Below are 25,735 nucleotides of genomic sequence, written 5' to 3' on the forward strand. Positions count from 1 at the left end.
TGACCAGAAATTCCAGAGCGGCTGCAAGCAAGGGAGAGAGATGGTGAGTTGAATAATGGTGGAAAACGACAAAACTCCTGGAATATAGTTAGGTGCTTACTTGTAGTATAAGGCTTTGGATCTGCGGAGGGGAGTGGGTTCAAGTAATGGTGTTAGAGAAGAGGGCGTAGGAAGGCTGACGGCGTTGGAGGGCGGACAGGTAGATCTGAGTGGAGGCACCGAGGAACAGCAGAGCAGAGCAGGCTCCCAGCTAGAGAGGGATCCTCAAAGAAGGTAGTCCAAGGCCAGAAGACTTGGGAAACCTTTTCCAGAGTCACTAGTAGGCACCCACTAAAGGCAACACTCTGACAGAGAAGTGCTGGAAACCCGCTGCTTATATACTCCTCCTGGGAGATGGTAATATCCATCAGTTGCGTCCTGTTGAACCTGTCAGCACGCCCTCCTGACAAAACCCGAACCACTGGCGCCCTCTTCTGGATAGTAGGTGATGCTGAAAAGGAAAACAAAACCATCCCCACAACCTGGTACCCAACATACAGGTCCCTCAAAAGCAACTAAATTATCACCTCTTTGATTTCAAACTGTAATCTAATTTCTCATGGCAGCATTTTAGGAAAGTTGAATATAAACCTTTCTGTTCTTTCCTAAAGCACCTTTTTATAGTTTTAGAGAAGTTAGTGTGTCAGTTACAGTCTTATGTGGTTTTTATTGACACTCCAATCAACAGTGATGCTCAAAATTATTAATCCCCCTGACAGACTTGGAATAAAATATTATTTTACCAACTTGACCAACGTATGTCTCCTCAATGTTTATAATAATTCAGAACTGCATAAATACCTGTGTGTGTAGGTGGCTGTAAAATGAACCACTACATGCAACAAGCTGGATTTCCTTAGGAAACATTTACCCAGTTGGTAGAATAAACTGGTTAACAGTTTATCTGGTCTAAGACTTTAGACTATGTGCAGGTATTAAAAGTACTGTATAGAGACAACACCAATAATGTAGGACTGGTATCATGAAGTATTGAACCTACATATTGCACATCAAGTGGAGGTGATTAGTTTCCTGTGCAGAAAATAACTAAGAAAGATGCGATATTGGAATTATATAGTGCTGTTTTGTGCAGCTCCCCAGTTCCCACCTTATTAGGGAAAAAGCAATCTACCTTCATCAGTCATGTCAGTTGAACTGAGACTAAATCAATTTTATAAAAACTATACCTCCATATGAATTGCTTTGCCTAATTTAGACTGACAATGTAGAAGCTGTTTTAATATATTTGTCCAGTTTTCACAACCAGCCCTAATTTCAGCCTCTTTATTCCAGCTGCAACCTTAGCTCTGGTTTTAAACATGTCATGATGTTTAAGTGTTGGGTATCATGGGGTTTTGTGTTCCATAGTTTGTTATTCTTCATCATATTTGTCTGTGGGTTTGCATTCATAGTTGTTCAGGTGTCATGTTTTGTTTCTTTAGGTTAATTGTCTATTTGTCTTCTATTTAAATTAGATTTTTGTTTCAGTTAGTCTCACATAGTTCTCATATCCAGTCTCGTCTCTAGTCTTTGTCGCAAATTGTGGTTGTTGGTGAGGACAGACATGGTGGGACTCAGGTTGTAGTGAAAAAAAAACAAACAAGAATGATCTGAAAAGTGAACAGAAATCCAGGCAGCACATCTGGGCAATGAGACAAAGAACTCAGACACTGTTCGCGCAGGAACAGTATGAGAAAAGAACAATTCAAAACATGACAGTGATAAGGATCCGGTGGGGAGCAGGTGATACAGGTGAGATTAAATACACAAGGGAGTAATCAGGGAAACAGGAGGTAGCTGGGGACAATACGGGGTAGACAAGCCGACACAGGGACAAAATGAACACAAAAATCCACATCATCACAGTTGATTATCAGTGACTGTCATTATCCCTATGCTATCCGACCCCAGATAAGCGGAAGAAAATTGATGTATGGATGGATGGATTATCCCTATGCTTCAGTCCTGTTAGGTTGAGCAGGTTCTGCTATCCTTCAGATGTCAACTTTTATTTATTGTTTGCTTTTATCCCTTTACTCGCTTTAGTTTCTCAGCTTTATTTTCTCCCTTTTAATTTAGCTCATGTTTTTCACCGGGTACCTGATCAGTTATCTTGTCCCACATTGTATTTAAGTTCTAGTCATGCCTTGTTCTGGTGCAGGATTCTTGTGCATCTTGTGCCTGTAGTTTGGTGAACTCTCATATCAATTCTTTGAGCTAACTAAATCTGCAATATCATGTTGCTGTTTGCATTTGGACTTTTCCTTGTCTCCACCTTCATCAATCCTTACAAATGAGGTTCCTTTTGGTTATTGATGCTCTTTTAATTAGTCCAGATTCAACCTTGTGTGGAATTTTTTTTCCTCATAAAGTAAGAGAAACATCAATGTTTTATCTAAACCGATTCTGCAGTAAAATATATCTTAGAAATCAGTCATCAGCCTCTGGGATTTTCCTCCTAAATTTCCCTTTTAATTCCCTGCTGGAGCTTCTGTTGTAGCCGCATTAAAAACACATTCCTTCCTTTGAAGATCGGTTTCCTGTTGCTTAAAAATTCTTGAGTCAAAGTGTTTCCTACAGACAGGCTGTTGGTCTGCATGCAAAAATCCCTTATGGATTTCTTTTCATGAGTGTCTCACTGTTTCTTTTTGTCAACATTCAACCACATCTCTATTCAACCCCCATTTTTACAATGTTAAAAAAATAATCTTCTGTTTACCACAACATGCAGAAATTGACATTTTAGTGCTGCAAGTTCCAACAACATTATTGCAAAAAAAAAAAAAAAAACAGCTTTTCTGAGTATTTTCTGAATGGTTTTAAAGACTTTTTTGTCAAATGTGACATTTCAAAATGTCTAATTTGAAACAAGTGAATTATTTATAATTACTCTTAATTGTATATTTTTATATGTATACTTAATTTCCATGACAACTCTGTCAACTCAGAATTTAACAATGTAAGGTGGAAATTATTTGACAAGATAGTTGGTAAAAATAAATAATAATGATAAAAATAAGAATAAAACCAGCATGCTGAACGACTTTGAGCCTGTGGAGGAGCTTTCAAGCTCAACCAGCCACTGGTGTTACACCAGTCCAGCTGCTCATTAACACAAATGTCGAATCAGCCAAAAGTAAAGAAATAACACACAGGACTCGGTTCTTACTGCTTCAGGCCGGCGGGTGAGAGATGTATTACTGCACATCTTACAGAAATTACATCGTCATAGACACATTTTTACAGCAATCCAAAATCTCTCCACTTCAGCTTCTGACATCACTTTTTTATAGAATCTCATCTCTACTGATGTGTGTTGGAAAGTTTTGACCAGTGGCGTTACTGCTCTTGATTTGCATAGGAACTTCTGGCACCGTTTTACATCGGAAGTGTATTGGGGTTATCAAGAATTAATTTCTGACTTCCTGGAAATCAACATCTGCTCTGTTTCAGACATGCCGAATAACAATTATAACTTGTTGTTCTAATCTGCCCAAGCAGCATTCTTTCCAAGTCATGGGACAGTGACCAGGAGGGGGAAAGAGGGTCTGGCTGACCCAGAGGGATGCCAAAAGTTCCCTTACAAAAATCAAAACAATAAATAGCATTTCCTCTCTAACAATGACAGCAATTCAACGCTCCCATTGATTACATCTACATGGAACATCAGAATGAGGAAGAAAGGTGATTTAAGTGACTTTGAACGTGACCTGGTTGTTGGTGAAACGCGCTGGTCTGAGTATTTCAGAAACTGCTGATCCGCTGGGATTTTCATGTACAACCATCTCTAGGGTTACATGGTCCAAAATATCCAGCGGGCAGCAATTTTTGATGCCACAGGTCAGAGAATGGCCAACCTGGTTCGAGTTGATGGAAAATATCTCACTTCTCTCTTCCACGCTACAGGAGCAGCAGCATCTGTGATAAACTCTCCTCTGATGTTTGCAGCGACACTCAGCAATGGAGAACCTTGAAGTTCTGACGCTGATGGACTCAAATAAACCCAAATATTTAATTTTGTCCTATAGAAATTCATTGCTAGCCTAAACAGTGATAATGACTCAGATCAGTTTATTATTTTGCTGTATAAAGATAAATACATTCTGGCACTTTATTTTTTGAAATGTGTCGCCTTTTGGATTTAGGTACTTTAGTCAAAAGGTTTAAACCAACAGCCACACATGAACTTTATTTTATTTTAAAATCCAAATGGAAAATAAAATTCACATCACAAGCTAATATTACGTATTTCCAGTGTTTCACATGGTCAGTGCAAAACTGCAGCCTCATGAGAAAACTGACCACAGCTTCACCGTTTCTCTCTCCTTTATTTCTGCCTGTTCTTCAGGAGAACGAGCTTCTAGCAGCGACGCTAAATCAGTCATTACACTGCAAAATTTAATGCTTGTGTTCCTGCCACTGCTCATACTTAAGCTCATAATTACGTTACTGAGCAGCTCTGACAGCAGACGGCTTGTCCACAATCCACAGCTAAATTATATTGTTCTGGAGTTTGCTGTGAGATAATCACAAGTCAGTCAAATTGCTTTGGTGCCATATCTGGCTGAGTGTCACTGGAACAACGCCTGAAGTAGGTACGACAATCTGAGAACAGCCAGGCTTCATTAGCTAATGGAGAATGAACCTGGCTGGGATGGAACGGGATGGTACCAGTTAGAGCCGTTCAGTGGAAAAGTGTCTGAGTTGTCCAGGAAACACTTTTTGTTGACCTTTAATCTTTTGGATTATTTTTCATTACAAAATATTTCAATTATTAAAATGTTCTTTGTCTCCACTCAGAGGAGTTCAGATCCTAGAAAATATGAAATATTTCCTGAAGACTCATGTCATTGGTGTTGTGAGTTTATTTTACCCAGAATGCATCATTTTGGAATAAGAAGTTTCTTTGTGAATGTGCTTCATAAATAAATATGACTTATTCAATTTGATGCATGGAGACATTGACAACAAATTTAATGAGGGGAAATAAACAGAGTCCAGCTCTGATTTGTTTTTAAAACCAGTAAAATCTGTTATTTCAATTTTAAATCAAAAACAGAAACCTACAGAAAAAATAACTACAGTTCAGCAGATTAAAGAAAAAAGTTTCTGCTTGGACTGACTTTAAGACGACAGTAGTTAACCATCAGTAGATCAGAGAAACTGATGTCAATATGAATACAAACTAAGACTGAAACCTTTTCACAGGACTTCTGGTTGGAGGGCATCGATGAAGCCAACGACAAGTCAATGCTTCTCTGGGAGATTTTTGCTGAAGTTCTGAGATTCCTGAAGGACGATGCTCTGAAAAACATCAAAGATCCAGAAGGAGGAAGATTTACAGCGTCTGACTTCACCTGGGTGCTGACTGTTCCTGAACTCTTGAAGGATTTTACTAAGAAGCTCATAATAAAATCTGCAGTTCAGGTAACATCATGTTTTTAGAGTCATCATCTCTAAATGTTCATCAGAATCAGACTTCTGGTTTCTCCTCCAGGCTGGTCTTGTAACAGACGCCACTAAAGACAAACTGATGTTTGTTCTGGAGTCAGAAGCAGCTTTGACCTGGTGTTTGAAGCTTCAACCTGATGGTTTCATCACACAGAACCACAGCAGAGACTCACAGGATCAACCTGCAGGAGCAGCAGAACCTGATACCAGCTGGAACGGTACTGAGTGGATCTGTAACGTCTGGCAGACAAACATTAACAGGTTTTAGTCTGTTTGTGGGATATGTGTGATATATGAATGGATTCTCTAGATGATCCGTTTGGACTAATTGAATTGAAGCAAGTCATGTAAAAGTATTTGATTATTGAGAATAGGGACAAAATGGGTTTAAATTTCCCCATTTTTTTATTATTCCTCAAGCTTATTTATTCAAATATGACAAATAATGTTTAGGAAATGTAAAGATGCTAAGGTGCAGGCTCCCAGTTGCAACATTTATTTTGAAAATTAAATTTTTAATGGACCTGATCCAGAACTTTGTCATCACCATCTGACAAAAATAAATATAAAATTATTTTAATGACCCTATTAGTGATATTTTTACTAAGACAAATGCTTCTCAAGAAACAAAAAATATTTAAAACAAACAACAAAAAGTCCATCTGACGGAGTTGATACAGAACTGAAGGTGACAAACTAGTTAGTAAAATAAAAACTTGATACATGTGAAGTAATGCAATTTATCTAAAATATATTAAAATGAATTAATTGCAGATTTAAGTGAGATTTGACAACAATTTCACTGAAAGAGTCAAAAACTGATGGAGTTGACAAAAAGCCAAACTACCTCAGTTTATATGATGTTATTCTGAAGGAGGTCATATTGTAGCTCATCAGGTTCATGAAATCTTTACATTTTACCAAAATTAAGCTTTTATTTCACAAAATGTCACCAAAGTTTTGTAAATTGTTAGTTATTGTGTTGACACATCATGGTTGTGACGAGCAGTTTAGGAATAAAAAGAAGAAAAAACTAAAGAATAACATAAGCTAACCAGAGCTAACTAGCCTCTTAGCAAAGGAAGAGAAAGGAAGAGGTCATGGGGTCATCAGAGGTTCTGGTGCCCTGACAGGTCACCAGCTGGAGATGGGCACTATGACCTCCTGACCCCACTAGGGACAAGGATGAACAGAAAATGGATGGATGGATATTTTGTGTATATTTTCTTAAAATGTTGTGCTTTATCCATAGGACCTATTTGGTCCTCCAGAATCACTGTTTTACATTTTTGTTCATAAATGTTTCACCACATCTTTTACCAACCTAACAAATTCTAATTTCCTCCTTCATCTAATAACTGATTGTTTTCACCTCGGCCCAGAATCTGGGAATAAATCTTTTAAATCACTGAGGGGGAAATTTGCTTCACTCTTTATTGCTGAATAATTTTAATTCAGCCACAATGGAGAGTTTTCCAGTATTAGTTCATGTTTGAGACGATGTCTCAGCATCTTGATGATGATTTTATTTTAACCAATCAGAGGCAGACTTCCTGGTTTCCTTCCGTTTTTCTTGAGTCCATCAAATATCATCAGATCTTTTGTGGACCGAGTCTTTATGAAACCAGAGTTTCTGGTCTTAAACTCTCCCATGAAGGTCAGTTTTACCAAGTCTCTCTCTCTCTCTCTCTCTCTGTCTCTCTCTCTGAGGGAATAGAGCTGGAGACGGGAGTGTCGGTGTGAGTGGATTTTTGAGGCGGGGCTGGCCACGATGATGACAAGGCTGGGGGCGATGATGCCGGGGCGGGCCGGGGCGCCGCCGGGGCGGGCCGCCATGATGCCGGTGCGCCGCCGGGGTGGGCCGGGGCTGGCCGCGATGATGCCGGGGCTGGCCGCGATGATGCCGGGGCGGGCCGGGGCGCCGACGGGGCTGGCCGCTATGATGCCAGGGCGGGCCGCGATGATGCCGGGGCGGGGCGGGACGCCGACGGGGCTGGCCGCGATGATGCCAGGGCTGGGCGCGATGATGCCGGGGCAGGCCGGGGCTGGCCACAATGATGCCAGGGCTGGGGGCGATGATGCCGAGGCTGGTCGCGATGATGCCGGGGCTGGGCGCGATGATGCCTGGGCGGGCCGGGGCTGGCCACGATGATCCCAGGGCTGGCCGCGATGATGCCGGGGCTGGGCGCGATGATGCCTGGACGGGCCGGGGCGCGGCCGGGGCTGGGCGCGATGATGCCGGGGCTGGGCGCGATGATGCCTGGGCAGGCCGGGGCTGGGCGCGATGATGCCGGGGCAGGCCGGGGCGCCGCCGGGGCGGGCCGGGGCGCCGCTGGAGTGGGCCGCCATGATGCCTGGGCGGGCCGGGGCACGGCCGGGGCTGGCCGCGATGATGCCGGGGCTGGCCGCGATGATGCCTGGGCGGGCCGGGGCTGGCCACGATGATGCCAGGGCTGGGCGCGATGATGCCGGGGCAGGCCGGGGCGCCGCCGGGGCGGGCCGCCATGAAGCCTGGGCGGGCCGGGGCGCGGCCGGGGCTGGCCGCGATGATGCCGGGGCTGGGCGCGATGATGCCTGGGCGGGCCGGGGCTGGCCACGATTATGCCAGGGCTGGGCGCGATGATGCCGGGGCAGGCCGGGGCGCCGCCGGGGCGGGCCGCCATGATGCCGGTGCGCCACCGGGGTGGGCCGGGGCGCCGCCGGAGTGGGCCGCCATGATGCCTGGGCGGGCCAGGGCGCGGCCGGGGCTGGCCGCGATGATGCCGGGGCTGGGCGCGATGATGCCGGGGCAGGCCGGGCCGCCGCCGGGGCGGGCCGCCATGATGCCTGGGCGGGCCTGGGCGGGCCGGGGCTGGGCGCGACGATGCCGGGGCAGGCCGGGGCGCCGCCGGGGCGGGCCGCCATGATGCCGGTGCGCCACCGGGGTGGGCCGGGGCGCCGCCGGAGTGGGCCGCCATGATGCCTGGGCGGGCCGGGGCGCGGCCGGGGCTGGCCGCAATGATGCCGGGGCTGAGCGCGATGATGCCTGGGCGGGCCGGGGCGCGGCCGGGGCTGGCCGCGATGATGCCGGGGCTGGCCGCGATGATGCCTGGGCGGGCCGGGGCTGGCCACGATGATGCCAGGGCTGGGCGCGATGATGCCGGGGCAGGCCGGGCCGCCGCCGGGGCGGGCCGCCATGATGCCTGGGCGGACCGGGGCGCCGCCGGGGCTGGCCGCGATGATGCCGAGGCTGGCCGCGATGATGCCGGGGCAGGCCGGGGCGCCGCCGGGGCGGGCCGCCATGAAGCCTGGGCGGGCCGGGGCGCGGCCGGGGCTGGCCGCGATGATGCCGGGGCTGGGCGCGATGATGCCTGGGCGGGCCGGGGCTGGCCACGATGATGCCAGGGCTGGGCGCGATGATGCCGGGGCAGGCCGGGGCGCCGCCGGGGCGGGCCGCCATGATGCCGGTGCGCCACCGGGGTGGGCCGGGGCGCCGCCGGAGTGGGCCGCCATGATGCCTGGGCGGGCCAGGGCGCGGCCGGGGCTGGCCGCGATGATGCCGGGGCTGGGCGCGATGATGCCGGGGCAGGCCGGGCCGCCGCCGGGGCGGGCCGCCATGATGCCTGGGCGGGCCTGGGCGGGCCGGGGCTGGGCGCGACGATGCCGGGGCAGGCCGGGGCGCCGCCGGGGCGGGCCGCCATGATGCCGGTGCGCCACCGGGGTGGGCCGGGGCGCCGCCGGAGTGGGCCGCCATGATGCCTGGGCGGGCCGGGGCGCGGCCGGGGCTGGCCGCAATGATGCCGGGGCTGAGCGCGATGATGCCTGGGCGGGCCGGGGCGCGGCCGGGGCTGGCCGCGATGATGCCGGGGCTGGCCGCGATGATGCCTGGGCGGGCCGGGGCTGGCCACGATGATGCCAGGGCTGGGCGCGATGATGCCGGGGCAGGCCGGGCCGCCGCCGGGGCGGGCCGCCATGATGCCTGGGCGGACCGGGGCGCCGCCGGGGCTGGCCGCGATGATGCCGAGGCTGGCCGCGATGATGCCGGGGCGGGCCGGGGCGCCGCCGGGGTGGGCCGGGGTGCCGCTGGGGTGGCCAGGGCTCCGCCGGGGCTGGCCGCGATGATGCCGGGGCTGGCCGCGATGATGCCTGGGCGGGCCGGGGCTGGCCACGATGATGCCAGGGCTGGGCGCGATGATGCCGGGGCAGGCCGGGCCGCCGCCGGGGCGGGCCGCCATGATGCCGGTGCGCCACCGGGGTGGGCCGGGGTGCCGCTGGGGTGGCCAGGGCTCCGCCGGGGCTGGCCGCCATGATGCCTGGGTGGGCCGGGGCGCCGCCGGGGCTGGCCACGATGATGCCGGGTCTGGGCGCGATGATGCCTGGGCGGCCCGGGGCTGGCCACGATGATCCCAGGGCTGGCCGCGATGATGCCGGGGCTGGCCGCGATGATGCCGGGGCGGGCCGGGACGCCACCGGGGCTGGCCGCGATGATGTCGGGGCGGGCCGCGATGATGCCAGGGCTGGGCGCGATGATGCCGGGGCTGGCCGCGATGATGCCGGGGCTGGCCGCGATGATGCCGGGGCTGGCCGAGATGATGCCGGGGCAGGCCGGGGCGCCGCCGGCGCTGGCCGGGGCGCCGCCGGGGCTGGCCGCGATGATGCCGGGGCTGGCCGAGATGATGCCGGGGCTGGCCAGGGCGCCGGCGGTTGTCGGTGCAGGTCTTGATGCTACTGGATCTGGGGATCCTGGTGATCCTTCTATTGTAACTGTAGAGGAACAGCCTGAGGAGCGATCTTCTATTACTTGTGGTCGCTTTAATGAAGTTGTTACCACTGATGGTGAGATGATACATGATCAATCTGTTGACAGTTTTGATGCAGATTCAGAGGAAAAAAGATCTGATGAAATTTTTTGTGAAAACCTTTGTGAAGATGAAAGCATGCTTGATGACGATTTGCTGAAACTCTCAGAAAAGGAAAAGTTGTGAACCTGCTAACAGCAGCACTAAAGCTCTCAGAGCTCAGAGAGCAAACAAAGCAGGAGAGCAGCTTGGAGTCTGATAGTAGCTTTTCTTTGAGCCAAGATCAGCAGAATCTGTATCCTCCTGCTGCAATTAAGAAGTTTTTGCAAAAAACTAAAGGACTCAGGATGATAAAAATTGAAGAATATTTTCCAGATCTAAAATGGTTTGTTGAATCCTCTCGGGTTTTAACAAAGAAAACTGGACATTTTGTTGATGACGTGTTAACAGATCAGGAAATATATCGCTTAAAGAAACTGATTTTGAAAGTCAGACACTCACTGCTGATGAAGATGAGGATGAAGATGAGGACATTTAGAGACATTTTTTACATGTCTCTGTGTCTTTTCTTTTGTTTCTTCATGTCAATGTGTGACTTTAAAATAGGCACCTTAAATCTAAATGGTGCCAGAAATGAAGAAAAGAGGGCTGAGTTTTTAAGACTCATGGCTCTAAAGAACATTGATATAATGTTACTTCAGGAGACACACAGCACTGCTGATAATGAGTGTGATTGGAAGAAGGAGTGCGGAGGGGAGGTCTTTTTTAGCCACAAGTCCAGTTGCAGTGGCGGTGTTGGGATTGTGTTTTCTAGGATTTTTTGCCTGTTTCTTGTGAAGCAGAGGAAATAATTGAAGGTCACTTATTAAAAGTTAAAGCCAAATATGAAAATGTGAATATAGTTTTTCTTAATGTGTATGCACCAACTAAAGGGGTCGATAGAATGGTATTATTGATACTTTAGGTGACATTGTAAATGACTGTAGTGATAATAATGATTATTTGTTTTTGTGTGGAGATTTTAATTGCACTGAGAATCCGTTACTTGATAGGAACCACTTAGAACCTCATGCTGAATCCTCTCGGAGGCTCAGGCAGCTGACTGCGACCTCTGACCTTTCAGATGTGTGGAGAGATTTCAGCAGGAATCAGAGACAGTAAACATGGAGTCATTCTAAAGATAATCTTTTATCCTTGGCAGGATTGGATCGTATCTATGCTTTTAAACATCATTTGAATATATTTAAAAATTGTTAAATAATTCCTGTTGGTTTTTCTGATCACTGTCTGGTTTGTTGCTCTGAGTTTATTAAAAATGTCCGTATACAGAGTGTCTATTGGCATTTTAATACCGCTCTTTTGAATGATACAGCTTTTAGAAAAGCTTTTGAATATGTCTGGGTCAGTCATAAACAATCTAAATCAGATTTTTCTTGTATCCAACAGTGGTGGGATTATGGTAAATGTCAAATTAAGCAGTTGTGTCAACAGTTCACTTGCAATATCACTAGAGACATAACCAGATCTATGAGGGACTTGGAGACTCAGGTAGTAGAGCTGCAGGGTTTGGCGGCGTCTACAGGAAACCGAGGGTTTTGAACTTCCCTCAAAGATAAAAAGGCCGTTCTGGCCAACCTGTTGGGCACAGCAGCCAAAGGAGCCTTGGTCAGATCACGCTTCCTAAGTGTATCGGAGATGGATGCCCCGTCTCACTTTTTCTTTGGACTAGAAAAAAAGAATGGGCAAAGGAAGATTGTTCTCTCCCTAAAGACTGACTGTGGTTCTACCATCTCAGGTTCTTCTGAGATCAGGAAGTTTGCTGTCAGTTTCTACAAAGATCTTTTTAAGAGTGAACATTTGGAGAATCCGGATGTGAGCGATGGTTTCTACGAAGGACTTCCTCAGGTGGATGCTGAAGCCGATCGAAAGCTGGAGGCTCAACTCACGCTGCAGGAACTGCATACTGCCTTGAGGAGCCTAAAGAGGGGTAGATCCCCTGGCATGGACGGTCTTCCTGTTGATTTTTACAAGTCCTTCTGGTCTGTGATCGGAGAAGACTTGTTGGAGGTGATCACAGATGGCCTGCAGAGAGGTCGGCTGCCTCTGAGCTGCAGGCGGGCAGTCGTTACTCTGCTTCCAAAGAAAGGAGATCTACAGGATCTAAGGAACTGGCGACCAGTCTCTTTGCTCTGCACGGACTACAAGATCTTTTCCAAAGTTCTGGCTATCAGACTCAGAGAAGTGATGTCTTCAGTCATTTACGGGGACCAGACGTACTGTGTGCCTGGCAGGCTGATAAGTGACAATGTCACTTTAATCAGAGATGTTTTGGAAATCTCCAGCTCATTGGGCTTAGATATTGGTCTGATTTCTGTAGACCAAGAAAAAGCTTTTGACCGGGTTGAACACCGATATTTGTGGCAAACCTTGACTGCTTTTGGTTTCAGCCCTGGTTTCATAGCTATGATCCAGGTTTTGTATCGTGACATTGCGAGTGTACTTAAAATAAATGGAGGCTTAAGTGCTCCATTCAATGTTTTAAGAGGAGTGAGGCAAGGCTGTTCTTTGTCAGGGATGCTTTATTCCTTGGCATTTGAACCTTTGCTTCATAAGCTGAGGAAAGATTTGTGTGGTGTTTCTATTCCTGGGTGTAATGTCTCCTTAAAGTTGTCAGCTTATGCTGATGATCTAATGGTTTTTGTAAACGAGCAGGAAGATATTGATGTTTTGGTCAACACTGTTTTTCTTTTTGGCTGCATTTCTCCTGCTAAAATAAACTGGAGAAAGAGTGAGGCTATCGCTGTTGGGAGTCGGCTGGGGGATCAACTCAGTCTGCCTGGAGGCCTAGTGTGGAGAAAAGGTGGGCTCAAGTATTTAGGGGTCTTTTTAGGTAGTGAAATTTTTGTGCAAAAAATTGGGAAAATGTTTTGGATAATGTTAAGGGTCGACTTTTCAAATGGATTTGACCTAAAATGTCATATAGAGGAAGAGTTCTTGTTATTAATAATTTAGTTTCTTCCGTCATGTGGCACCGGCTGATGTGTGTTGATCCTCCAGTTTCTCTTTTATCAAATGTTCAAAGGGCACTAGTGGATTTTTTGGGATAAACTTCATTGGATTCCTCAAAGTATTCTCTTTCTGCCGAGAGAAGAAGGTGGACAAGGCCTGGTCCATCTGGCCAGCAGAGGCGCTGCTTTTCGTTTTCAGTTCATTCAGAGATGCTCACAGGACCCACAGACCTTGTGTGGAGGAGAATATCAGGCTGCATTCTTCAGAGATTTGGCGGCATGGGTCTGGATCTGCCTCTCTTTCTGATGGACTCCAGCAAAATGAACTCCTCTCTTCTTCCAGGTTTTTATAAGAGCGTTTTCTCTGTGTGGACTTTGCTGAGGAAGGAGAGGCAGCAGCAGGCTGAGTCTCTGTACTGGCTGCTCCAGGAACCGGTTCTGTTTGGGAGTTTGTTGGATTGCCCTGTGTGGGGAACAACAACCTGGTCCAAACTCCTCCACACTGCAACAGTTTATTGTCTTGGGAGGGTGGTAGAGATGACTGGACCTCGACTGGATGATCCTGTGGAACTCGCTGCTTGTTTGGGAATAGAATCTGTTAGAGTTGTTGGTCGGCTTTTGAGCTACTGGAAACACAAGTTAAGTGAACATCAATGTTCCCTTTCGACTGATTATTATGAAGGTTCTGTGTTACCAAATCATCTGGACCCTTTTCCATCCATCAGACTGTTTCCTGGGATCAAGAACTGCTCTGGTCCTTTACTGGATTCGGTGGACAGTAAAGGAATCTCCCTAGAAGGAGCTTCTGGGAAAATGATCTATAGGCTGTTTGTAAAAACTCTTAATCAGAACAAACTGAATGGACGCAGTGACACAGTATGGAGATCTCATATCTCCTTAACACCTGAAATCAAGCCTGAATGGAAATCGTTGTATAAGCCTCCTCTACCGAAAAAACATGCAGATTTACAGTGGAGAATCCTTCATGGTATTGTAGCTGTTCACTCATTTGTTTCTGCTATTAATCCTGCTGTCCATGTTGTGAACAGAGGGAAACAGTGTTTCATTGTTTTCTAGACTGTGTTCGTCTGTCAGCTCTTTTTGTGCTTTTGAGAATTATTTTCAACAGATATGGTGAAGTTTTCACTAAACAGGTTTTATATGTGGTGTTAAATTTACACGCCAAAGAAAGACCAAATGTCAGTTGATAAACTTGTTGATAGGACAGGCTAAAATGTACATAAGCAGAAAGAGGAAAGTGGAGGAAGAGTTGAATATTAATGTGGTTTCTTTATCTGTTAACCTGGTGAAGTCTAGGCTATTGCTTGAATTTAATTTTTATAAATCAGTTTCAGATTTAGATACCTTTTGTCACACTTGGAGTTATGGGGAAGTAATTTGTAGTGTGGTAGAAGGAGAACTTATTTTTGGAAGGGTGTTAATGTAATGCTGTGTGTGGTGTATGTTTTGTTTTTTCTGTTTGTTTTTTTCACTGTTACATAGTTTGTGATACTATGTCGATTATTTATTGAAAAATAAATGAGCTATTAAAATCTCTCTCTGTCTCTCTCTCTCTCTCTCTCTCTCTCTGTCTTTACTAAATCATCCTCTGCTTTTGGTTTTCCATAAACCAGAATGAAGCTCAGGTTTTTTCACCTGTGGCTTTGACCTTTGACCTCTGGTCTCTGCTGTTGTTTAAATTGTGTTATACAAATAAATTTGACATGAACTCTGACCTTTACTGAGGCCTGCAGAGCTTTAGATGTGTTTCCTGGTTTCTTCTGTAACTTCCTGTTTGAGTCGTTGATGTTGGAGTCATTTTGGTTGGTCAGTCTCTCCTGGGAAGCTTCACCACTGTTGTTATTCTCTATTTGTAGATAATAACTTTCACTTTGTTCACTCAGGTTAGAAATTATTCTAACTTTATTTAATTTCACTTTTTAATCCAAAGAGTATTTTTGAATTAGAACTTTTACACTGATGTCAGTGACCTGGTTTCTCATCTGTTCTTAACTGTAGAATAAACCTTGACATCGCCTACTTCATGTTGTCAGACAGGTTCTGTTTACCTGATTTCTTGATTCTGACAGTAATCAGATCTGGGTTTAGTGCTGAAATTGAATTTTAAAATGTGGCTGAATGGTTAATATGGATTTAGTCTGAAACATGAAGCTGGATAAACTGATGATTTGATCAGAAACCAAAAGCAGCAGCAGTCAGGTTTTCTAGATAAACTGATGGATGTTCTCTCATTTAAAGCATCAACCTGATTATTGGTTTGTTAAAATACATTTAAGGCTCTAACTCTGAATGTCTTCATGTAAAACCAGCAGAGCTGTTGTTTCTGAGGATCCATCATTGTAATTAAACATGACTGTAAACCAATCAGAATAATTGATACATCATTAAAGGAGAACCAGACTTTATTATAATGAGGTCATGATAACATTAGAAGATTCCTGAAGATCAACCTGAAGTTCTGAATATTTAATTTTCTATGACATTGTCTTCTCCTTCACTATCTGACCATTTTCAGAGAAATTTATCTTTATTTCTGAACTCTGATCAGAAAAACCCTGAAGTTAAAATGTACATCAGTGATGATCAATAACCTTGTTATAAAAATACCAAAGATAATCATTTGACAGACAGAAACTATTTTATCTCCAAAGAGTCTTTAGTTGAAAACTTTCCATCTAGATGATCAGTTGAAGGATGACGGATCATTCAGGTCTGAAGACTTTCAGATTCTGTTCATCTGCTGGTGACATCAGGTAATAATTTCTTCTGAAAGTCAGAAATCGTGCTGATCCAGAATATTTCAAGAGATAAAACGTTTTATTTCTCAGAGGGAAAATGGCAACAAATTACCTTTGGAAACATTGTAAGATATTTTATATTTTTAATTTCATGTTTAACATTTATTTCTACTCACTTATGTAATGTTACTGTTTCAATTTGTTCTTTATGAATTTAATATACCATAAAAAAGGAAATAACCTGTTTGTGAATCTATTAGTTTTTAACCTGTTGGTCTCAGGTTGTCATTCACAATGACAGGGGTGTCAAACTCCAGTCCTCAAGGGCCGCTGTCCTGCAGTGTTTAGATGTGCCACAGGTAAAAAACCGTGGAATGAAATGGCTTAATTACCTCCTCCCTGTGTAGATCGGTTCTCCTGAGCCTTGCTAATGACCTAATTATTCTTTTCAGGTGTGGTGCAGCAGAGGCACATCTAAAAGTTGCAGGACTGCGGCCCTTGAGGACTGGAGTTTGACACCCCTGTCACGAGAGGACCCAAATTTGGGTCCTCTTGTGACAGACAGGTTAAAGATTTAATGTGTTAAAACTTAAACACAGGATGAGCCATCAGTCTTCTAACCATCAATCTGGATTCAAATCCTTTCAGTTTTATTTTCTAGCGGCAGCATCTTAACAGCTGCAGCATCTTAACTGCACCATCTTAACTGCAGCATCTTAACTGCAGCAGCATCATCTTACCTGCAGCATCTTAGCTGCAGCATCTTAGCTGCAGCATCTTAACTGCAGCATCTTAGCTGCAGCATCTTAACTGCAGCATCTTAGCTGCAGCATCTTAACTGCAGCATCTTAACTGCAGCATCTTAACTGCAGCATCTTAGCTGCAGCATCTTAACTGCAGCATCTTAACTGCAGCATCTTAACTGCAGCATCTTAACTGCAGCATCTTAGCTGCAGCATCTTACCTGCAGCATCTTACCTGCAGCATCTTAGCTGCAGCATCTTAGCTGCAGCATCTTAACAGCTGCAGCATCTTAACAGCTGCAGCATCTTAACTGCAGCATCTTAACTGCAGCAGCAGCATCTTAACTGCAGCATCTTAACTGCAGCAGCAGCATCTTAACTGCAGCATCTTAACTGCAGCATCTTAACTGCAGCATCTTAACAGCTGCAGCATCTTAACTGCAGCATCTTAACTGCAGCATCTTAACTGTAGCAGCAGCATCTTAACTGCAGCATCTTAACTGCAGCAGCAGCATCTTAACTGCAGCATCTTAACTGCAGCATCTTAACTGCAGCATCTTACCTGCAGCATCTTAACTGCAGCATCTTAACTGCAGCAGCATCTTAACTGCAGCATCTCAACTGCAGCATCTTAACTGCAGCATCTTAACTGCAGCATCTTACCTGCAGCATCCAGCTCCATCTCCTCCTCCTCCTCTAACCTCTACCTGCAGCTCTGCAGAGCGACACGCTGTGACCAAGTCCTTCCTCCTGCTGACCTCTGAGTTTCTCAGGCAGCTGCTGCTTGGAGGAAAACCTCACTGTCACCTCTCAGCTTCTAAGTTTAAGGAACTAAATCAACATTCAGGTTGTTTTGTTTCAGTTATTTAGAAATAAAAATGTTAATTGTGTCAGATGTTCCATAACTGCAGACTTTGAAATCACCAGAGGATCTGCAAACATGATGCAAATAAATCAAAATCTCAATATGAAGAAATTAATAATCAGATGAAATAAAATGATCTCTAAAACATTTAACTACATACAGACACATTCAATTAATGAGAACATTATTGAAAAGTTTAAAGTTTTATTTAAGATTATAATATCAAATCAGACCCAGAAACAACATTTTTTATATATATACAACTTTGTATAACTTTGCTTAAAAAGTCTTTTTAATATCTAACTTATTGTTTTTATTTTCAAAAGGTTCTTCTAATATGAAAAATTAGTCTTATCAGAACTAATAATCTGATCAAATATGATGGTATAATTTAGATAAAGTTGTTTTTTCAGCATCTTTCTTTTTATAAATCATTTTAAAGCCGATACAAACTTCATGAAGACACGCCCACTTTACTCTAAACACCTCAGACCTTCATCATCACAGTGACATCACTTCCTGTAACATTGAATCCATCATCATCATTTCTACTCAGATTTCTGTTAAAGTCTCTCTGTTCATCTTATTATTTTCTTTCTATGATCGGTCTGAGGAGCTTTGACTCTGGATCATCACTGATCTGGAAACTTTTACTCCAGAGATTTCCAGCATCACCATGGCAACAGACGGGAGATAAATGAACTAAAAACCTGAATCTACCTGTAAAAACATTGATCATTGTTCATAGAGCAGCTCAGTGAGGTTTCTGTGTTTCTACAGATCCAGCAGGAGGTCAGGAGGTCGTACAGTTTACTGTGGAACCAGAAGAAACCAAAGTCCTGCTGGAGACCCAAAGAGACGGGAAACGGTACCTTGTTGTCGACTGTGGAGGTAAAAGTTACTCACCGTTACTTAAAGGTTTAAAGACGAGTTTTAAAAACATTTTTATTCACAGTAAACATGTTGAAGTGATGTTGTGTTGCCCGGTGGATCAGCCGGTTTCTCTGCTGCCTTGCAGCAAGAAGGTTCTGGGTTTGAATCCCAGTCTGGGGTCTTTCTGCATGGAGTCTCCATGTTCTCCCTGTTCATGCCTGGTTTCTCTCTGGGTACTCCGACTTCCTCCCACAGTCCAGAAACATGACAGTTGGGTTAACTGGTCTCTGTTTGTCCCCCACAACTCTGTGGGGACAAATGGATAAATGATGGATGAATTAATCTCTTTGATTAATGTTTGTAGAATGTGAGTTAAAATGTGTGATAAGTTGTTTCCTGAGATTTTTCCATTAATATATTTTATTCTCTTCCTGTTTGTCAACAGATAGATATAGTCACTTCACTGTTCATGAAGTCCTGGAAGGAGGAGACATGAAGCTGCATGAGACCTTTGAAACACAATGGGGAGGAAAAGACGTGGAAGGAAAATTCAAAAAGTTCCTGAGAGAAATTTTCTCTGATGGATTCTGGAAAGAATATGAACAAATCTTCCCCACTGAGGTTCTGAAGATGATGTATGATTTTATTCATCTCAAATGTTTGGATGAAGATGTTCAGATCAGTTGCCCAGGTAACCTGGTCATGTTGGCTCAGAAACAGAAACAGATTGAAACGTTCTTTGATTCAGTGGAAGGAGCTTCCTGGGATGATGGATCTATCAGGATCTCCAGAGAGAAACTGAAAACTTTTTATGATAAGACTCTGCAGGGAATCACAGAGACACTCAGAATAATATTAGACAAAAATCTCAACATTGGGTTTATTGTGTTAGTGGGAGGATTGGCTGAGAGCCAGATTCTACGTCAGCACATCACTGATCAGTTTGGACGTCAGTATAAAGTCCTGTGTCCTCTTAGACCCCAGGAAGCGATTCTGAAAGGAGCCGTAGAGCTGGGGAGAAACCCAGAGATGGTGGAGCCTCAGAGGAAACGTCCAGCTTGGTTCAGATGTTGTTCATGAGATTTTTGTTCTTAATAATTCATACAATGTGTATAGTTTTCTTGTGTTTTTTTTTTGTTTGTTTGTGATTGAATAACTTTTTCCATGTTCCATTTTTTCCTGTTTTGTACCAGAAACCAATAAATCAGTTCTACAGACTTCAGTTTGTAACTGAATTAAAAATAAAAGTTAATTTGATTTAACCTGGTTCTCCTTCCTCCCTTCTGTTTGTTCTGGTTCTGATTCTTTATTTTGAGTCATTTGATTTTTGATTGCAGGATTAATTTAGACCTGAATGTTAAGCACCAAAATGTATTTAAATAATTCTGTAAGTTTAATTGTTTTATTGTGATTTTTACACAATGAAAGCTTTAGAAAACTAATATTTGCTCTTAAGTTTTAGATTCAATTAACTAATAAACCATCTGAAGAGGTTTCAGGTGATTTATTACTTGGAGATTTATTAAAATCTCCAAGTAATATTTTTGTATAACTAGTTTTCTTATGGGTTTAATTAGTGTGTAATGTTTGGTCATTAACATTATTTCAGATAAAATAGAGATAAAAATATGAATAAACCACAGATGAAAACATTGATTTATTTTTAATTCTTATTCCACTCAACATTTCCTGCAGGCAGCAGCTGCAGTAACACATTTAATCACTAGATGGCGCACTGAAACCAGAAAAGATGGAGATGGTTTGGTTTAAATTTCGCCACATTTAATGACGTCAGAGCCTCTAGAAGTTGAGTCTGAACAGAGACCTTCATCATGATCTGAGCTCCTCCTCTTCCTCCTGTGACAGACAGAGGAGATCTGAGAGGAGCAGCAGGAGGAAGAGAGTGAGGAAGAGGAGGAGTCCTGCTGCTGAATGAACGGCTTGTTGGAGTGAAGAACAGGATCTGATCAGAGGACTGAAGTTCTCCTCCTGCTGCTGCTTCATCAGGTTCCTCTGCTGCTGCATCAGGTCAGACCTGCTCACTAACTTTCACCTTTAGCTGATTTGACCTCCGACCTCTGAGGTGGGCGGAGTCAGAGCTGCTTCACCTTCATCTTTAATGTCTTCATGTCTGAAAACAAGCTGCAGATTATCTGAGTTTCCAGGTCAAAGGTCAGTCTGATGGCCTTTCTGCTGCATGTTCTCCTGATGTTGGTGATGAAATGAAGAGTCTGTTTCAGTTTTCCTGTTTTCTTCTGGCTGCTGCAGAGAAATGGAGATGAAGGATCATCAGTCAGACTGAACTGCTGCAGCCTGTTCAGAGCTGAGATGAGATTCAGTCTCACATGATGGAGAATTATCACCTGGAGGCTCTTTAAATGTGTTTCATCACATTAATGTGTCTCATCTGGCTGTTTGTATCAGAATCTGAGCTGATGACCAGAACCAGATCAGAGCTGGTCACTGATCAGAGTGAGATCAGCAGCTGAAGCTGTTTACAGTCAGACATCATGTATCAACCAGCAGCTTCATCACCTGATGGTTTCCTCCTGATCTCAGACTCTGATCTGCTCTCTGGGAATCAAACGTGTCGTTTCTGTGTGAATCTCTGAGGCTGAATGTGGAACCAGAATCTGAGTCTCTCAGCTGTGAAGGATGTTTGTGAAACGGTCGACTGACAGGAAGGAATCTGCTCTGATTAAAACCTGCAGCATGATGGGAAGTTTTCAGGACCGAAAAGCTTCAGATGAACCTGAGGATGAACTCAGTGCAGCTGATGGAGGTTTAGATCTTTAGTCAAGTTGATCCTGTTTGTCTGAACCATCAGTGTTTATCTCAGTCTGCTCTCTGATTGGCTCTTTGGTCTAATTGGAAATGAGGCAGAAGTGATGGAAAAAAATGAAACTGACAGATAAACTCTTGTTTCTAATATTTTTTAAAATTAGAGTAGCATAAAAATAAATTTGAAATCTCCCCAAACTAAAACCTCAAAGCAAATCCATCTTTGTTCTTTAATATATTTTTTCCACTTGGAGAAGGAACAGAAATCTTTGGTCCCTAAACTGGGAATGAAAATATTTAGTGAGTCGTCCCTCAGCTGTGGAACAGCTTTTAAATATTAAAAGCTTTCATTTCTGATGTCCAAAAACTTTATTCTGGTTTAGTTAAAATGTATTTTGTTTCAATCCTCATTATATTATAGTTGGAAGATATAGATATGTTATATTTCTCAATATGCTCACAAAATTTCACTCTCACACTTTCCCCACACGTTGACATAGCTCCACATTTTAACAACTAAAAAGTCTGTGTTAATTGTTCTCCTTTCCTTCGTCTCCTCCAGATGCTCAGCATTGTGCTCTGGTTAAGATAATCTGGTCCCAATGTCTCTCTCCACTTTTTCATCAGTACATAAAGTCTTTGATATTTTTTTCTGCATTGGTTACTGATGTTACATAACACCATCATTTTCTTCTCAGATTCAGAATAGTTTTATTTGCCAAGACTGTTACGATCTGTTTTCTGTGTAGTTGTTTTTGAGGTTTTTGTGTTCAAATCCTTCCTGTGAGTCTGTCTCTGCGTCTTCCCCGTTGATTGCTCCCCAGGTGTGTCTAGTTACCTGATTACCCTCCCTGTGTATTTAAACCCACCTGTTGTCTTTGTCTCTTGTCGGGTCCTTGTCTGTTGTCTAACGTCAGTCTTATGTCGTGCCAGTCTGTCTAAGCCGTCTTGCATGTCGTCAGTCAAATAAGTTGTTTTGTAGTTTAGTTGAAGTCGTCACAGTTGACCTGTAAAGTCCTGTGGCGGCGATAGCTCTCATTTGTCAGTCTTTGTTTAGTTGCTTAGTATTTGTTTCCACTCTGCTGTGCTGCATGTTCCTGGACTGTTAGAGCTGCATTTGATTATTAAAGACATCATCCTCACTACATCCTGGGTCCTGCGTTCGATCTCACCACCCCTCATTCACCGTACATGACAGACAATTAATCTGACTTTGTTTTTTAAGCAGCAATACCCTGTAGTGTAGATTACTACTGCAGTTTTAGAGGAAATAAAACAAGGATAAAGACAGGATGTGCAGGTTGTGCAGCCAGTTTGATTTCTCATTCTCTAAACTGAAGTTTTTGTTCTTTGTTATTAAAAACCCTTTCACTCACCGTGCTGCTCACAAACTCTTCTCTGATCTTTGGTCCAGCTACAACCTCATAAACCACGGCCGTTTGGTATGTTGAGAGTTAGCTCAAATGCAAACAGGAACAAGATGAATATTTAATGAAAAAACCGAAACCTTAGAGAACACAAGGATAATTGATATGGAGCTCAGGCAGAGTAATAAGAGGAATCAGTCAAGAACAATATAAAACAGTTTATATGTTGAGGGGAGAAAAGACAACAATATTAAATGCAGGTGATTTAATCAGGATTATGAAGAGCTGTGAAAGAAACCAAACAAACAGGGAAGATGAATAATTAACCAAGTGAAGCCATAAACTAAACCAAGAAGAGAACATTTATTAATCCAGATGCACAAAGACCCAAAGACAAGAATGAACTAAAGAACTAACCACAAGGAAATTAACTAATATGGCAAAAGATGGGAAGAACATAGAAGCATAATTAAATATCAAAATCATCAAAACCCAAATAAAAATCCAAACCTAAACACCCAACCGATCAAATAGAGCCTCACAGACCCAAACACCCTAAAGATTTTAGAGACACACCCAATCATTAAGTTTGCTCAATACAGAGAGGCAGATTAAACTTTAACTAGTCCAACAAAACAGGAAACATTTTCTTTTCACAAAAGTTAGGAAACTGTAGATTTTTAATTTTATAAATGCAAAAGTCTGAGACCTTCAGGTTTATTGTATTTTGTTCTTTTTTTTTTACGTTGTTTTATTTGACATTTCCATGTTTGATTCATGGGAGTCAGGTGAAATGGAAAGTGAAATTGCTTCAATAGCCTCAAATGAGTGAAATTTGAACATTTGCTCAGTTAAATATTTACATAGTTCTTAGTTCACTCTGTGAAACCGTGTCAGTGAGATTCAAGGATTTGGTGTTTGGACATGTTGAAGATGGAGCTGTTTGCTGTGTTTCTGCTCCTTCATGGTAAGATCTTCTTCCTCTTTCCAGGCTTGGATGTATTTTGTCAATCTTCAGTTTTTTTGTCTCTTATTGGTAAAATAATTACTGGGTATTGCTGAGGAATACTTTAAAACATATAATTTATTCTGTCACAGGAACTAAAACATGTATTTTGTTTATGCACCTTTCAGCCTCTCAGGATTCCTTGACTGTAAAAGTGGAGGTTCAGTGGAGCCAATCTGTTGTGCTTCCCTGTCAGTACAGCCAAGGATTACAAGATATGGTTACAGTGAAATGGAGCCGCTTTGATCTCAATCCTGACATCGTCCATCAGCGGCGAGAAGGAGACGACCTGGAATCACAAAATGAGCTTTTCAAAGGACGAACATCAATGAGACCTGATGCTCTGGACTCTGGTGACTTCAGCCTCACTCTGAGTGAACCCAAACTTTCTGACAGTGGGAACTACACCTGCAGCATCATCAGTGATGAGGAAGAAACAAAGCTGTCAGATGTTCAGCTGCATGTCAAAGGTCAGCAATTTAGCTCAAAAAAGAATATCTCCAAGTGGCATCTTGATTAACGGCCTTCTGATTGACTTTATTAAATCAATGTAGACATTGGCTTTATTAAATCAATGTAGACATTGACTTTATTAAATCAATGTAGACATTGACTTTATTAAATCAATGTAGACATTGGCTTTATTAAATCAATGTAGACATTGGCTTTATTAAATCAATGTAAACATTGGCTTTATTAAATCAATGTAGACATCAGTGGTGGAGAAAGTACTCAAAAAATGTACTTAAGTAAAAGTACAAATACACAGACAAAAATGTACTCAAGTAAAAGTCAAAGTACCACATTAACATTTTACTTAAGTAAAAGTAAAAAAGTACTGGCTTTTAAAAATACTTAAGTATTAAAAGTAAAAGTACTTGCTGAATACATTACCTAATCGCTAATATCATTAAGTGTGCCGATAGTATTTAATTTGAATACATCATAAATGTGCCATTTTAATAGACAATGTCACAGATTAAACATGTTCTTATTGTGTTTATTCTCTGTAAGAGTTTAGACTTAGATATGTGATTTTATGCATCATAATTTCAGTTTCCTGTCCTAACATAGCATGAACTTCATTAGTGACATTTTTTAGAAAGAAATCCAACTGAAAGGGGATGGAACGAAGGTGTGGGGGGAAGACATGCAATCGAGGAGCCACGTAGCAGAGTTGTAGTCAAGACCACCGAACCCGAGACCAAGACCAGCGCCCTGCGCTACATGACACAATAAAATGAAGTGCACCTATCAAAACTGGTTCTCAGATTGATCTGAAAGATCCACATTTCCATAAAAACACCTAGATATTAAATACTTAGAGCTGAAATATATTTAACCAGTATCAATTAAAACTCATTTCATTCTGTTTTGCTTTCATCGCTGTGCTACAATCCGCAGAGGTCTCCTGCCATCCCTATAAAAATAACGACCTGGGCGGTTGCCCATATTGCCCATGTCAGAAACCACAACTGTCTGCACCATTAAACCATGAAACATAGCAATTAACGGTAAACAACACTATGAACACTGTCCAACGGCGCAACAAGAAGAAGGAGCACCATGACTGTTCTCATCCTCCCTCCCTCTGCATGTTTGCCACCATGACAGGAGACGAAATCAATCAACGAGCATGCTCTGTGTTCATACGTTCAACTTTTACTTATTCGGCAATTAAATAAATGTGTGTGTGTGTGTATGTATATATATATATATATATATATATATATATATATATATATATATATATATATATATATATATATATATATATTGGATTGATTACAAGAAAGCCTATGACTCAATGCCACACACCTGGATCACTGAATGCTTAGAGATGTACAACATCAATAGGACTCTAAGAGCCTTCATTGCAAACTCTATGGGGCTGTGGAAAACCACCCTTGAAGCCAACTGCAAACTGCTTGCACAAGTGTCCATCAAATGTGGCATATACCAAAGAGATGCTCTGTCCCCACTGCTGTTCTGCATAGGCCTGAACCCCCTCAGCCAAATCATCAACAAGACTGGCTACGGATACCGACTTAAGAATGGGGCCACA

General features: G+C 43.6%; 1 protein-coding gene across 1 annotated transcript; it reads left to right on the top strand.

Moving 5' to 3' along the window:
* The first annotated feature begins 5,271 nt into the window (after positions 1–5,271).
* LOC148160944 (heat shock 70 kDa protein 12A-like) lies at positions 5,272–19,778 on the top strand. Its single transcript, XM_088002918.1, has 4 exons — positions 5,272–5,466; positions 5,537–5,708; positions 18,424–18,534; positions 18,962–19,778. The coding sequence occupies exons 1-4, from the start codon at positions 5,290–5,292 to the stop codon at positions 19,594–19,596; spliced, it is 1,095 nt and encodes a 364-aa protein (XP_087859044.1). The 5' UTR covers positions 5,272–5,289; the 3' UTR covers positions 19,597–19,778.
* Positions 19,779–25,735: the final 5,957 nt, after the last annotated feature.

This window comes from Poecilia mexicana, unplaced genomic scaffold (assembly GCF_051168715.1).
Source record: "Poecilia mexicana isolate PSO_F unplaced genomic scaffold, ASM5116871v1 scaffold_2, whole genome shotgun sequence".
In the NCBI taxonomy this organism is placed as follows: Eukaryota; Metazoa; Chordata; class Actinopteri; order Cyprinodontiformes; family Poeciliidae; genus Poecilia; species Poecilia mexicana.

Excerpts from the sequence above, each read along its gene's own strand:
- LOC148160944 (XM_088002918.1), top strand. The coding sequence starts at position 5,290 with ATGCTTCTCTGGGAGATTTTTGCTGAAGTTCTGAGATTCCTGAAGGAC. Across the intron at positions 5,709-18,423 it reads ACCTGATACCAGCTGGAACG|ATCCAGCAGGAGGTCAGGAG; the intron begins GTACTGAGTGGA and ends GTGTTTCTACAG. Across the intron at positions 18,535-18,961 it reads CCTTGTTGTCGACTGTGGAG|ATAGATATAGTCACTTCACT; the intron begins GTAAAAGTTACT and ends GTTTGTCAACAG.